At 39.7% G+C, this 14,727-nt stretch overlaps 1 protein-coding gene across 4 annotated transcripts in view; it reads left to right on the top strand.

Moving 5' to 3' along the window:
• Positions 1 to 14,727, top strand: part of LOC129022787 (cytospin-A-like) — a 109,464-nt gene that overhangs the window by 42,524 nt on the left and 52,213 nt on the right. For all 4 annotated transcript variants that reach the window (XR_010125886.1, XM_063662857.1, XM_063662855.1 and 1 more), the window contains 4 exons: positions 1,299 to 1,452; positions 6,967 to 8,597; positions 9,893 to 10,100; positions 14,479 to 14,552. Coding sequence is in view for 3 of the 4 variants with exons in the window: in XM_063662857.1 (XP_063518927.1) it covers positions 1,299 to 1,452; positions 6,967 to 8,597; positions 9,893 to 10,100; positions 14,479 to 14,552 (2,067 nt within the window). In the remaining variant the exon portion in view is untranslated. The remainder of the gene's footprint in view (positions 1 to 1,298; positions 1,453 to 6,966; positions 8,598 to 9,892; positions 10,101 to 14,478; positions 14,553 to 14,727) is intronic.

Genomic DNA, 14,727 nt, shown 5'->3' on the forward strand with positions numbered 1-14,727 from the left:
GGAGTACAGTGGTGTGATCACAGCTCAGTGCAGCTTTGACCTCCTGGGCTCAAGCGATCCTCTCACTTCATCCTTCCCAATAACTGGGACTACAGGCATGTGCCACTTTGCCCAGGTAATTAGTTTTTAAATTTTTTGTAGAAACGGAAATCTCCCTGTGTTGCCCAGGCTGGTGTTGAACTCCTGGGCTCAAGTGATCCACCTCGGCCTCCCAAAATGCTAAGATTACAGGCATGAGCCACTGTGCCCAGCCTTTTCTGCCTCTTTTTAACCTAATGGTACTGTATTAGAACTTTGATAATTGAATAACAGAAATATGCTCCATATGGAGTCACTGACATTTAGAACTGGAAGAGACTTTAGAGATTAGTTACTTATGAACTATCTTAACTAGTAGAAATGAATTCAGTATGATTATCTGAGAGAGGGCATGGTTCCAGATAGAAGATAGTGTAAATCAGTCGGCTAACTCATGCCAAAGAGAGAAAACTTTTGGGTTCTTTTGTTAAAAAGTAGTTTTTCTCTTTTTTTCCCCCACATATCTTTAACTGCTCTGTGTTCCCTTCATTTCTAGGAGAAGTAAAAACGTTTCTTCACTACTTTTTAGAATAATAAATTTACAGCCGATTTATTATCCATAGTGTTTTTTTAAGGCTCATGTTTTTAAAATTGTCTTTATAAAATATAAGTATTGCAGATGGTCTTTCTCACGTAATAACGATCATTTAGATAGCAGAACCCTTTCTCAAACTGTAAAGTCTTTAGTTTTTTATTAATATATTATGCATGTTTTAGAAAATACCTCCTTTCAATTGTGACTAAAATTTGATTACTACAGAATTATAAGGTAAAAAAGATAAATTTCAGAATAAATTCTTTTAGATACTGGCCTCATCATGGAATCACTTTAGAGCAGTGAAGATTATTTGACTCTCAATGATATTTCTTTCTAGAAATTGCAAGATGACACTTCCTGTGGCATTATAGGACTTTCCCAAGATATCATGTGCTATCCCCCATCATCTGAATCCGGCATATGTGGACACATAGCAGGCTTCCATAAAGTCTTTGATTACATGTACAATTTTATTATTTTAAAAAGAAGTAAGTGATTGTTTATAAACCTATAAAGAAGTTCTGTTTCTGTAGCACAGTATGGTGTGCTGCTTACTACCTGTCAGATAGTTTTGGTAATAGGGCTCTTGAACTTAGTATAAAAGTCATGAGCTTTGTCGAGTCCCAAAATATCTAATCTAGCTTGATCTAGTAAATTTGTTTTTATTTTCTGTTGCTTCTAGACCAAAAGCAGTGATGACCTTTTAGCTGGAATGGCCGGAGGGGTAACGGTGACTAATGGTGTTAAAGGAAAGAAAAGCACCTGCCCATCTGCAGCACCTTCAGCATCTGCCCCTGCCATGACCACCGTGGAGAACAAATCCAAGATTAGCACAGGTATTGGTGACATTCAGTCTGAGACTTCAACTTCTTTTTTGTTTGAATAGGCAGGATGCATTGGTGTTTACAGTGTTCCATCTCATTATAGGAAATTGTAGACATACAAAAGTAGATGGATTGATATTTCAGCCCAGTACGCTCATCACCATTATCAACTCACAGCCAGTTGTAACTCCTGATACCCACTGTTCCCTCTTATTATTTTGAAGCAGATTCTGGACATCATATCATTTCATCCATAAATACTTTATTATCTTGGAAAGAGAAAGATTCTTTTTTTTTTTTTTTTTTGAGACGGAGTCTTAGTCATGCAGGCTGAAGTGCAATGGCCTGATCTTGGCTCATCGCAACCTTCGCCTCCCAGGTTCAAGCAATTCTCCTGCCTCAGCCTCCTGAGTAGCTGGGATTACAGGCATGCGCCACCATGCCTGGCTAATTTTTGTATTTTTAGTAAAGATGGGGTTTCACCATGTTGGTCAGACTGGTCTCGAACTCCTGACCTCGTGGTCTGTGTGCCTCGGCCTCCCAAAGTGTTGGGATTACAGTCATGAGCCACCACACCGGGCCTAGGAGAAGGATTTTTTTTTTTTTTTGAGATGGAGTCTTGCTCTATCACCCAGACTGGAGTGCAATGGCACGATCTCGGCTAACTGCAACCTTCGCCTCCTGGGTTGATGCCATTCTCCTGCCTCAGCCTCCCGAGTAGTTAGGACTACAGGCGCCCATCACCAAGCCCACCTAATTTTGTTTTTTGTATTTTTAGTAGAGACAGAGTTTCACCGTGTTAGCCAGGATGGTCTCGATCTCCTGACCTCGTGATCCGCCCGCCTCAGCCTCCCAAAGTGCTGGTATTACAGGCATGAGCCCCCGCGCCCGGCCAGAGAAGGATTGTTTTAAAAATATAATCATAATACCATTATCAGTCCTTGAAATAACCGATAATCATTCCTTAAATCATAACTTATTCAATGAGTATTTAAATTTCCAAGAGTCTTATAAATATTTTTGTTTTATTTACTGTCTATTTTTATATTTGGATCAGGACTCATGTAGGTCCATATATAATTGGCTGATGTGTCTCTTAAATCTTCTTTTTTAAAATCTATGGGTTTATCCTGATTCTTGCAGTTTAATTTTTGTGGAAGCTGGTCATATGAGCTGTAGAGTTCTGAGTATGTGGATTTTTATATCGCAATATCCCCATGATGTTTTTTCCCATCACCCTTTATTGTCTGTATTTATTGTAAATGGCATTGGAGCCTTATGGGACAGATTCAGGTCCCCTGTCCCCCTATTTTGAAAACAAAACAACCAAAATACAAGACTCCTTCATAGGTGGTGGTGTGTCCACCCATCAGGAAACACATAGTTTCTGATTGTCCCTCTTCAAATGATGTTAGAAGCCTCTGATGATCAGTGCCTAGATCCATTCATTCTAATTCTGCCATCTTTCTTCATTCAGTAACAGGTATTTGTTTTTAGATTGATGGAGTTGATAAATTAATTTATCCTACAGTCCAAGGAGTAATGCTCTCATATTTTACTTCTTACATTTATAGAAAAAGAACTTTAAAACTTCTAGTAAACATAAGATCAAGTGTTTGTAATAAAGCTTATGAAGGCAAATTGTAAAAATTACATCAGATCCTTTTCTGTCATCATAATTTAGGCTCTTAGCCCCTCTTGTGTGTATTAGACTCTTCTAGCCCAGGATTACCTACTGTCTTCATTTTTGCTTTGGCTTTATGCAGATTCTTCCTTCCATTTCAGATTGGGCCCCCCTGTTAATGATAATAGGTGTGATTAACAAGAAGGAATATTGAAGTCCTTGCTTTGTGATTTACAGGCATGATTTCATTTTATCCTCACTGTAGCCCTGTGAGAACTAGTATCCTCATTTTAGAGATGAGAAAGCTTAAGTGTCTTGGCCAAGGCCGTGCATTCATTTGCTCAGTAAATATTTATTGGGGATGTGTTTTGACAAGGCCACAAGGCTGGTGGTGAGGCAAGGTCTTTACTCCCAAGCCTGGGGTCATCACCACATTTACCATTGTAGCTTATGTGGTAGGAAGGAAATTAAATACTCTTGCCATTTGCATGTCTTCCTGTTTCCTGCCTTTAGAATTGTACTGGGAGAGATTCCATGTGTTTATATACTTAGTTTCTTGCTGACTGATGCTACCTGACCTCAGGATTCAGTTATCACCTCTCTGGATTAGCTGCCCCAGTATGGCTTTGTACGTTTATTTTATTTTGCTGGGGATGTCATAACAAAATACCACAGACTGGATGGCTTAAACCACAGAAATTTATTTTCTCAAATCTGGAGGCCAGAAGTCTGAGATGGGGGTGTTAGCAGATTTACTTTCTCCTGAGATATCTTTTTTGTCTTGCAGATGGCTGCCTTCTCTGTGTCTTCACTGGTTCGTCCCTCTATGTGTGTGTGTCCTCATCTCCTCCTCTTACAAGAACACCAGTCGTGTTGGATTAGGGCCCACCCTAATGACTTCATCTTACCTTAATTACCTCTTTAACTTCATTATCCTGTCTCCAGGTGCGGTCACATTTGAGGTTTTGGGGTTAGGGCTTCAACATATTAATTTTGTGTGTTTTGTGGGAGCACAGTTCAGCCTATAACAACATCCTTATTCTTCAGTTCATCTGCTCTACCTTTACCTCCTCCAGTGACTTTCCTAAGACTGTTTGATTTCCGTGTATCAATTCACTTGTCTTTACCTCAGATTATTCTGTCTACTCATTACAGTAATCCAGAGAGGAATTTTTCTTCTTTTATCTTTCAAACATGAACAGATTTTCTTTTTTGTAAGGATTTTTGATTTAGATAAGGATGCGGTACCACTTACAGAACTAGGGAAAGGAATTAATGTTGGGGAAAAAAGTTACCCCAGCCAGGTGCGGTGGTGCACGCCTGTAATCCCAGCACTTTGGGAGGCCAAGGTGGGCGGATCACTTGAGCCTAGGAGTTCAAGACCAGCTTGGGCAACATGCCCAACGTGGTGAAGCCCCCGTCTCTACAAAAAATACAAAAATTAGCTGGGTATGGTGGCGTGTGCTTGTCGTCCTAGCTACTGAGGAGGCTGAGGTGGGAGGATCACCTGAGCCTGGGAGGTAGAGTTGCCGTGATCTGTGATGGCACAACTGCACTCTAGCCTGGGTGACAGAGCCTCAAAAAAAAAAAAAAGAGTTATGCCATCTTTTTCCATTTTTGGCCTCCGTATACAGTTGTTTCTCCCAGTCTGATTACTTTTGCCTTTCATATCTGTCACAGATTTCTTGCCTCTTCTGTGTTCTTACTGCCACCCCTGAATGTAGGACCTCTTTTACCTCATTGGTCTACCTGCCCACATTCCTCCTCTGCTGCTCTGCTTTCTTCCTTATGTATTCCACTGAGTATCTGTATTAGTCCATTCTCATGCTGCTGTAAAGAACTGCCCCAGACTGAGTAATTTATAAAGAAAAGAGGTTTAATTTACTCACAGGTCCACAGAGATGGGGAGGCCTCTGGAAACTTAGAATTATGGTGGAAGGGGTAGCAGACATGTCCTCCTCCACATAGTGGCAGGAAGGAGAAGAATGAGAGCCAAGCAAAGGAGAAGCCCCTTATCATCGGATATCATGAGAACTCACTATCACGAGAACAGCGTGAGGGTAACTGCTTCCATGATTAAATTACCTCCCAACAGGTCCCTCTCGAAACACATAGGGATTATGGGAACTACAGTTCAAGATGAGATTTGGGTGGGGACGCAGCCAAACCATATTAGTATCCTCTAGATTAATTTTCATAAAATGTACTTTTCCTTACATTTCTTTCCTACTCAGGATCATTTATTGACTTAGTGTGACTCACTGAATTCTGCCTATCTTTTGGGACTCTGTATGAACATTCCCCAGCAACTTCCGTTAACTGTGTGACTGTACTTTTCCTTTCTGTGTGCCATGTTCACTTCTGCTTCCTTTCCTTGTCTGTCTTTTTGCCAGCCTGAATTCCGCATCCTCCTGTACACCTGTTCTGTTAGTGGCTATCTCCCTCTATCTGTGGAGATCATTTGCTCCCTGTTTACCTCTACAGCCTAGATCCCACCACCTAATGAACCAGCAGGGTCTTTAAAAATACTTATTGATTAGATGTGGATCTTATTTTTTAACATAAAAATTCAGTATTTCTTAAGTATTTACAGGTATTTAAACATATTCCTGGCCAGGTGCGGTGGCTCACACCTGTAATCCCAGCACGTTGGGAGACCGACGCGGGCAGATCATTTGAGGTCAGGAGTTTGAGACCAGCCTGGCCAACGTGGTGAAACCCTGTCTCCTCTAAAAATACAAAAAAATTAGCCAGGCATGGTGGCACGTGCCTGTAATCCCAGCTACTTGGGAGGCCGAGGAAGGAGAATCGCTTGAACCTGGGAGTCAGAGGTTGCAGTGAGCTGAAATCGCTCTACTGCACTATAGCCTGGGTGACGGTCTAGAGAGACTCCATCTCAAAAAACAAACAAACAAAAAAAACTTCCTGTTGTTTTTGTATTAAACAAATGATTGTGTCAGTTTTCACAGGTTTAAAATTTTAGTAGTTAAGTAATCATGTGATTCACGTAGATTTGATTGACACATCATCATTATTTAACATTAGTGCTTCGTTTTTTACATTTAGAGAGACAGTATAACATACTGGTTAAGGTGCAAAATCTGGAACCAGACTGCCTGGGTTTCAATTTTGGCTCATCTATTTATTACCTGTGACATGTTGGCAAATTACTTAACATCTGTGTCTGAGTTTCTTCATCTGTAAAACAAGGTGATAATAGCACCTATCTCAAGTGTTTAATGAGGCTTATATAAGTTAATGTATGTGAAGTGTTAATGTATTTGTATAACCAAGTGCTAGGTATGTGTTAGCTATTGTTATAATTGTTACTATTTATGTGGCATTTTATGGTGTTAAAACTTTTTTGCATTTACTTTGGTCAGAGTAAAATTTTTGTGTTTCTAGTAGGTAGCTTAGATTTTTGGTTTGCTCAGAGACTGCTTTTCCCTTCTTGCCCACCTATGATCTCCCTTCACTATCTGTGTGCAGTTAGTTTACCACCGACTGGCTAATCCTGGAGTTACCTTCGCCTGTCTTGCCCTAGAATATTATGCCTCTGGTGAACTGGTTAAAACCCTGCTTCTGGATTCAAGTTAATGTATATCATTTCAGTAACAGCTTTATAGAGATGTAATTCACATTCCATAAAATTTACTCTCTTAAAAACGTGTAAAACAAAGTGTATAACTTATTTCTCCTTGATAATTAAAAGATGAATGATCTTCTGGTTTTGAAGAAATTGAACTTTAAAGTAACAGACTCTAAGGCAAGATTATTGTAGATATAAATCATTGTGTAGATCCTGGATTTCATCTCATTACACCTGGGGCAGGAACTGTGTATTCTATGTAGCCTTTTATTGCTGACATTTTTGCCTTACATTTTTTGTATTAAACACATAGGCACAGCTTCTTCAACCAAGCGGAGCACTTCTACAGGTAATAAAGAATCCAGTTCTACTAGAGAAAGATTACGTGAACGTACCCGATTAAACCAGAGCAAAAAACTACCTTCTGCAGGTCAGGGAGCTAATGACATGGCATTGGCCAAACGTTCCCACAGTCGAACTGCTACAGAATGTGACGTTCGTATGAGCAAGTCTAAGTCAGACAATCAGATCACTGACAGAGCTGCTTTGGAGGCCAAAGTGAAGGATCTTCTCACACTGGCAAAAACCAAAGACGTAGAAATTTTACATTTGAGAAATGAACTGCGAGACATGCGTGCCCAGCTGGGCATTAATGAGGATCATTCTGAGGGTGATGAAAAATCTGAGAAGGAAACTATTATGGCTCACCAGCCGACTGATGTGGAGTCCACTTTATTGCAGTTGCAGGAACAGAATACTGCCATCCGTGAAGAACTCAACCAGCTGAAAAATGAAAACAGAATGTTAAAGGACAGGTTGAATGCATTGGGCTTTTCCCTAGAGCAGAGGTTAGACAATTCTGAAAAACCGTTTGGCTATCAGTCCCTGAGCCCAGAAATCACCCCTGGTAACCAGAGCGATGGAGGAGGAACTCTGACTTCTTCAGTGGAAGGCTCTGCCCCTGGCTCAGTGGAGGATCTCTTGAGTCAGGATGAAAATACGCTAATGGACCATCAGCACAGTAACTCCATGGACAATTTAGACAGTGAGTGCAGTGAGGTCTACCAGCCCCTCACATCGAGCGATGATGCGCTGGATGCACCATCCTCCTCAGAGTCGGAAGGCATCCCCAGCATAGAGCGCTCCCGGAAGGGGAGCAGCGGGAACGCCAGTGAAGTGTCCGTGGCTTGCCTGACTGAACGGATACACCAGATGGAAGAGAACCAGCACAGTACAAGTGAGGAACTCCAGGCAACCCTGCAAGAGCTAGCTGATTTACAGCAGATTACCCAGGAACTGAATAGTGAAAACGAAAGGCTTGGAGAAGAGAAGGTTATTCTGATGGAGTCTTTATGTCAGCAGAGTGATAAGTTGGAACACTTTAGTCGACATATTGAATACTTCCGCTCTCTTCTAGATGAGCATCACATTTCTTACGTCATAGATGAAGATGTAAAAAGTGGGCGCTATATGGAATTAGAACAACGTTACATGGACCTCGCTGAGAATGCCCGTTGTGAACGGGAGCAGCTTCTTGGTGTCCAGCAGCATTTAAGCAATACTTTGAAAATGGCAGAACAAGACAATAAGGAAGCTCAAGAAATGATAGGGGCACTCAAAGAACGCAGTCACCATATGGAGCGAATTATTGAGTCTGAGCAGAAAGAGAAAGCAGCCTTGGCAGCCACGTTAGAGGAGTACAAAGCCACAGTGGCCAGTGACCAGATAGAGATGAATCGCCTGAAGGCCCAGCTGGAGAATGAAAAGCAGAAAGTGGCAGAGCTGTATTCTATCCATAACTCTGGAGACAAATCTGATATTCAGGACCTCCTGGAGAGTGTCAGGCTGGACAAAGAAAAAGCAGAGACTTTGGCTAGTAGCTTGCAGGAAGATCTGGCTCATACCCCAAATGATGCCAGTCGATTACAGGATGCCATTGCTAAGGTATTGTTTAAATAGATTAAAATGTTCCGGACAGCATTAGGCAGCTGCCGTGCACAGTGTTTACTGAGAACCTGGGTCACTGGTTTGGTTTGGTGTGTTATTAGCTTTTTTTTAAAACATATTTTTAAAACTTGAGAATGGTTTCCTTTTATTGGAATAGAGTGAAAAGTGTTCTTAAGATAATGTCACTTTCTCTCACTTGTTCTGTTTTCCTGCCTGTGAGACGATGTGGCTGGTATTACAGCTAAAACCAGAATTTGTCCCTAGTTCTGAGTATGCCTATGGAGTGGGTCATGAAATTTTACCTCCCCCCACCTCATCTCGAATCTGTTTTGGTGTAATATAGGTGGAGAGTCAGTATTCCAGTCTGTAGCATCAGCAGTGCATGTTTCCTCTTATCTTGCTATAGTAATAGTTTTTCAAATAGAGATCTGTTGAGAGTTAAAAAATATTTTTGGCATATAGAGGCACCTGTTTCTCAGAGGCTTGTGATTTATTGCTGGCAGGGACCTTAGCAATTATCAGTGCAGCCCCTTGTTTTACATGCCTCCAGCATAATAGTGAGGACTCAGTTGGAACTGCTACCCAGGGCCCCTGGCATTCTGGCCAGGGATCTATACCCCATGTGGTTGCTGATGAACTGTTTATTTCCATGAGTTATTCTAGTTATACTAGTTATTCTAGCTTACATTTTATTTATTTGTTATTTTAGTGCAATGATTTTAAAATAAATTTTAATATATCTTTGGCCAAAATTTGAGTAATTTAGATTTTAGGGTTTTTTTAGTGATCACTTTTAAAGTTACGGTTTAGGAGATTTGTATTATTTCTTGGCACATATATGTTGAGAGGCTACTGTGAACTAATAATTTCGTAAAAACACTATTTGAGAATTGTTTTCCCTATTTCAGTTTGATACTGGAACCGTCACAAATATGACATCATTTTTGTTAGGACAACATGTTAATCATTAATCAAACGTACATGCTTTCAGTCCAAACTTTGGAGAAACGAAAATTTCCAAAGTTTCCTTGTAAATAATCTGGTTAAGTTCAATGATACATCAATATAATTTCAGTCAGTGTTACAGCAACAGTTTATGTTTAAGTGTATTATATAAAATCTTACCATGGAGTGCTTTTTCATACTTTTTAACAGTTATTACACAGGTTGTTTTAGTTTATCCATAGTGCCTCATACTTAGCTCCCCTTGGAAACTGTGTGTACCTCAATTCTGGAACTTACCTTAGAACAACTCTTAACTTTTCTAAATCTGCATCATCAATTTTACATAGGTAGAGGATGAATACCGAGCCTTCCAAGAAGAAGCTAAGAAACAAATTGAAGATTTGAATATGACGTTAGCAAAATTAAGATCAGACCTGGATGAAAAAGAAACAGAAAGGAGTGACATGAAAGAAACCATCTTTGAACTTGAAGATGAAGTAGAACAACGTTGTGCTGTGAAACTTCATGACAACCTCATTATTTCTGATCTAGAGAGTAAGTGATAACTTTTCATTCTTTTTTGTCCTACTCTTTTAAACATGTGGGGATAATTTGCATTTAGTAATAAAATAGGGCTGGGCACGGTGGCTCATGCCTGTAATTCCAGCACTTTGGGAGTTCAAAACCAAACCAGGCTGGGCGCAGTGGCTCACGCCTGTAGTCCCAGTACCTTGGGAGGCCAAGGCAGGCAGATCACTTGAGTTCAGGAGTTTGAGACCAGCCTGGCCAACATGGTAAAACCCCATATCTACTAAAAATACAAACATTAGCCGGGTGTGGTGGCAGGTGCCTGTAATCCCAGCTACTTGGGAGGCTGAGGTGGGAGGATTGCTTGAACCCAAGAGGTGGAGGCTGCAGTGAGCTGAGATTGTGCCAGTGCAGTCAAGCCTGGGCGACAGAGTGACACTTTATCTCAGAACAGAAAAGAAAAAGTCACAGGTTGATCCTGTGTCCATGGTAACTGCCTGGCAATATCAGCATGATTGATGGGGATATAACCAGACCGAGAATGGATTATTTTTTGTCAGAGAATCATGGGGTTCATAATCAATAATGGGACTCAAAAGTTATGAACCCATTGTTAAATGAGTAGGGCAGTGCCCAGAGTTGTTCAGAACAAAGTTGGTCTAATAACATTGAGAACAGCAGTTTGCCTGATCTCTAGAATAAAAATAACATTGTAAAAATTGAGTTATAATTTGTAATTTAAAAATAGGAAGATCATAGTAGTAGTTCTTTTCCTTGGTAGACTTGAATGTTGCTTTTGAGTTGAAGACAGTAGATGGCAGTGTCCCTCACAGTAGGAACACTGAAGAGGAAGGAAACTGCTGTTAGAGGTTTGAGAGTCGAAGAGTAATGCTGCTTTCTTGTGTGACCACAAATAGTGCTAGATGGCAGTTTTGCAAACTAGTCTTCACAACAAGAACTTAAGCACAAATTCCTTTGTTTCCAGGAAAAAAAAAATACATTCCATTTCAGAGTAAAAACGTAGTCATGATTGTAAAGATTGTAAAGTTTAAATCAAATCCCTACAGACACTTTTAGTGCACTTTATTCTGTCTGAATATTTCCACTGGCTGCCACTTTCCCTTTTATTTAAAAGGATTATTTATTTATTTTTAAGAAGTGACAATAATAAAAATGTAGTGCCAGGGAGCAGAAAAACACCTTTTAAAGAACAGTGATTATGTGAATTCTGTGGCCATGAATGAAAAAAGGTCAATAAAGAGAAAAAGAGCAAAGGAATGAATGCAACTTGAGAATTTATGATCAGTCTAAGATGACCAGGTAGCTTAAAATGTCGCCTGAGAATCAAAATGCCAAATGTTAAAAGTGAGCTGTCCTGAGATTTGCTGTCATTTGTCTTGTGTGTATTATGTTTAACAATAAGTAGCTGTGTCATGTCCTTTGTGACAAGAAAAAGAAAACAATTTTTAGCAAATTTCAAGAGAACTTACACTCCTAACATTTTTTGTTTGCTTGCCTGTTTTTTGCTGTTTGTTTGCTTTTTTGGGATGGAGTTTCGTTCTTGGTGCCCAGGCCAGAGTGCAATGGTACCGTGTTGGCTCACTGCAACCTCTGCCCCCCGGGTTCAAGCGATTCTCCTGCTTCAGCCTCCTGCGTAGCTGGAATTACAGGCGCCCACCACCACACCCGGCTAATTTTTTATTTTTAGTAGAGACAGGGTTTCACCACGTTGGCCAGGCTGGTCTCGAACTCCTGACCTCAGGTGATCGGCAGATATTACAGACCTGTGCCACCACGCCTGACCGCCTGTTTTGATTATGAAATATTTCTTGCATATAAATTGATACAATGTAAATGAAAGGTGTAACTCCCAGTGTTTTCAACATTAGAAATTTTTCAGCTTCTGTCCTTACTCCTCGTCTATGTCCAAAACCCTGAATTTGTCTATGTGTGAGGTCGCAAGGAACCAAGTTCCCTTGCTGATTCCAGAGCCATCCTTGCCTCCAGAGATAAGGATCAGGGCATTAGACTCGTCTACTCAGCTTGGTGTCTGCTTTACCCAAACCAGATTAGATGGTCTGTTTGACTCTTAGTTTGCAGGTTGAGTCTGAAGTAGCTTATATGTGAGACAGGCTTTAAAGTTTAATCTTTTGCTTATGAAGTCATCTACCTTTGTTGTCTCAACACAAGACTAGCCTTTCTGTCTCTAAGAGGATGAAGATTATATCTTTTTCCTTTCCTTTACATCTTAAGCACTTAGAAAAAAGCCTGGTACAAAGTTGGTACATATGACACATTTATCGAATTAAAGAGTAAATTTTGAACCTTTTTATTTCACAGGACCTGACTTTGTTACACAGTTTTGGGGCAATGAATGAGAGCAAGTTAACTACTGGCTACCAGAATTGCCCCTGCCACCAACGTTTTATCCCATTTATTTCTGATCCAGCTTTAGAAAATACAGCATTATTATTTATTTGTAGTAATTATTATTCCACATATAATTGTTGTAAATATTGTAGGCTCTATGTTGTTAAAGTGAATTTATGCCATTTAGAAATACCAGAACACTGGCCGGGTGCAGTGGCTCATGCTTGTAATCCTAGCACTTTGGGAGGCCGAGGCGGGTGAATCATGAGGTCAGCAGTTCAAGACCAGCCTGGCCAAGATGGTGAAACCCCGTCTGTACTAAAAATACAAAAATTAGCTGGACATGGTGGCAGGCACCTGTAATCCCATCTCCACAGGAGGCTGAGGCAGGAGAATCGCTTGAACCCAGGGGGCAGAGGTTGCAGTGAGCTGAAATCACACCACTGCACTCCAGCCTGGGCAACAGATTGAGACTCCGTCTCAAAAAAAAAAAAATCAGAACACACATATACCAACATCAAATGTAAAGCATAATGGCAAAAAAGTTTTAGAAGAGAAGATTCTAGTGGAACAGGGATAAAGAAGATGATGAGCCATCTAAGAAAAAACATCAGCATACTCATACTTTAGGGTCCTGATTAAAAGCCAATAAAGTATTAGCTAGAGGAATAATTTTTTGATTACATGTGTCATTGCAAGCAGGTGTTCACTATTCCTGAATTCCTGCTACTAAGTATAAGGAATGGGAGAGAATGTTATTTACCCAGAAACACTAATGTCTATAGTTATGTTGTCCCTAATGATAAATCGTTAAGTTCTGTCAATAGGATAATTATTAAAAAAAAAAACAAAAAAAAAAAACCCTAGGTAATGATTTCAGCATTACTTTTTATTACTGCTACCATTAGCGGGCACATTTATAAATTTATTCCATTTTAAAGATACCATGTTCCAACTACTGAGTCTGTGAGGTCATCACATGGCTTCTGCCTTTGAAGTGTTTTTAGTCTAATGGTTGAGACAGATGTGTCGAGATGTGGTAATATTGGCGGCAACATGGTACAAGGCTGTGTAAGACACACTTGGAACACACACACAACAGCCAGGGATCTACTGGGGTGGGGCTGTAAGTAAATCAGGGTAAAGGATTTGCCACCAGTTGTGTAAGTACCCTTTCTTGCCCTTAACCAAAAAGTGATTGGTTCCTGAGCTGTCAAAGTAACCAGCCGTGAGCGGTTTACTTAGTGGCAGCTATCAGCATAGCACCCTCCTAAGGCATTATCTCTTATGCATGGATTTTAGAGTAGAACCTCCAAAGAGAAGGTGACTTCCCTTTACGTTTCTGGTTCCAGGGAGACTAGCCTGTGCTACACTTTCATCCTTGTATCCTCACTCTATCTAGAATGGTACTTTGCATCTTATTGGTGCTCATTGAATGTTTTTAGAGTGAATGAAATTTTTCTAAGAAAATTCACATTATGGGATAAATAATTCGAGGAATTATTGATTTACTTTATAAATATATTCTTTATTTTTTAAGAAGATTTTTATAGGATTAATTGAAACAGCAGCTACCCTGGGTATTATATTTTTTACTAATTTTGATTTTACTAATTCACTTCTTTTCTGGAATTTATTCCAGTGTATAAGGAAAGATATGCTTATATAAATACTGCAGATTAATAATACTTATGATTAAAAGTTCATATTGTAGTCACAGTCAATATTGTTTTGATTGGTTATGTACCAACAAAGTGAATTTCTAACGGTTTTACTTTTTGTTTCAAAATTAAGATACTGTGGAAGGAAGTGATTTAGAAATTGTGATTTTTAACTTGATATTTTCCAAGGAAAGTAATATTGGTTATTACTTGGATTTAACATTTTTTCTGTTAAAGTTTTGTATTAAAATTTTTTATAGTCTTTGGACAGGATAAGTTTTTTTGAATGTCATATTTAAGTACCCCTTTTCTTTGTATTATTACTCTGAAGATTGTTGTGAGAATAGATATTTAAACTTTGGTGATCTTTTCAGATACAGTTAAAAAACTCCAGGATCAAAAGCACGACATGGAAAGAGAAATAAAGACACTCCACAGAAGACTTCGGGTAGGATAAATCTTCATGTATTGTCTTGTTAGAAAACAGTTTTCTGAAATCTGAGGTGTAGTCATTGACCATGTTATCATTCATCTTAAGTTTTGGATACAGTGATAATACTGGCCCCATTGGGCTTTGGGCAGAAAGCAAATGCTATCATTTCAAATTGGGATTGGTGCTAGAT

Source organism: Pongo pygmaeus, chromosome 23 (assembly GCF_028885625.2).
Source record: "Pongo pygmaeus isolate AG05252 chromosome 23, NHGRI_mPonPyg2-v2.0_pri, whole genome shotgun sequence".
Taxonomy (NCBI): domain Eukaryota; kingdom Metazoa; phylum Chordata; class Mammalia; order Primates; family Hominidae; genus Pongo; species Pongo pygmaeus.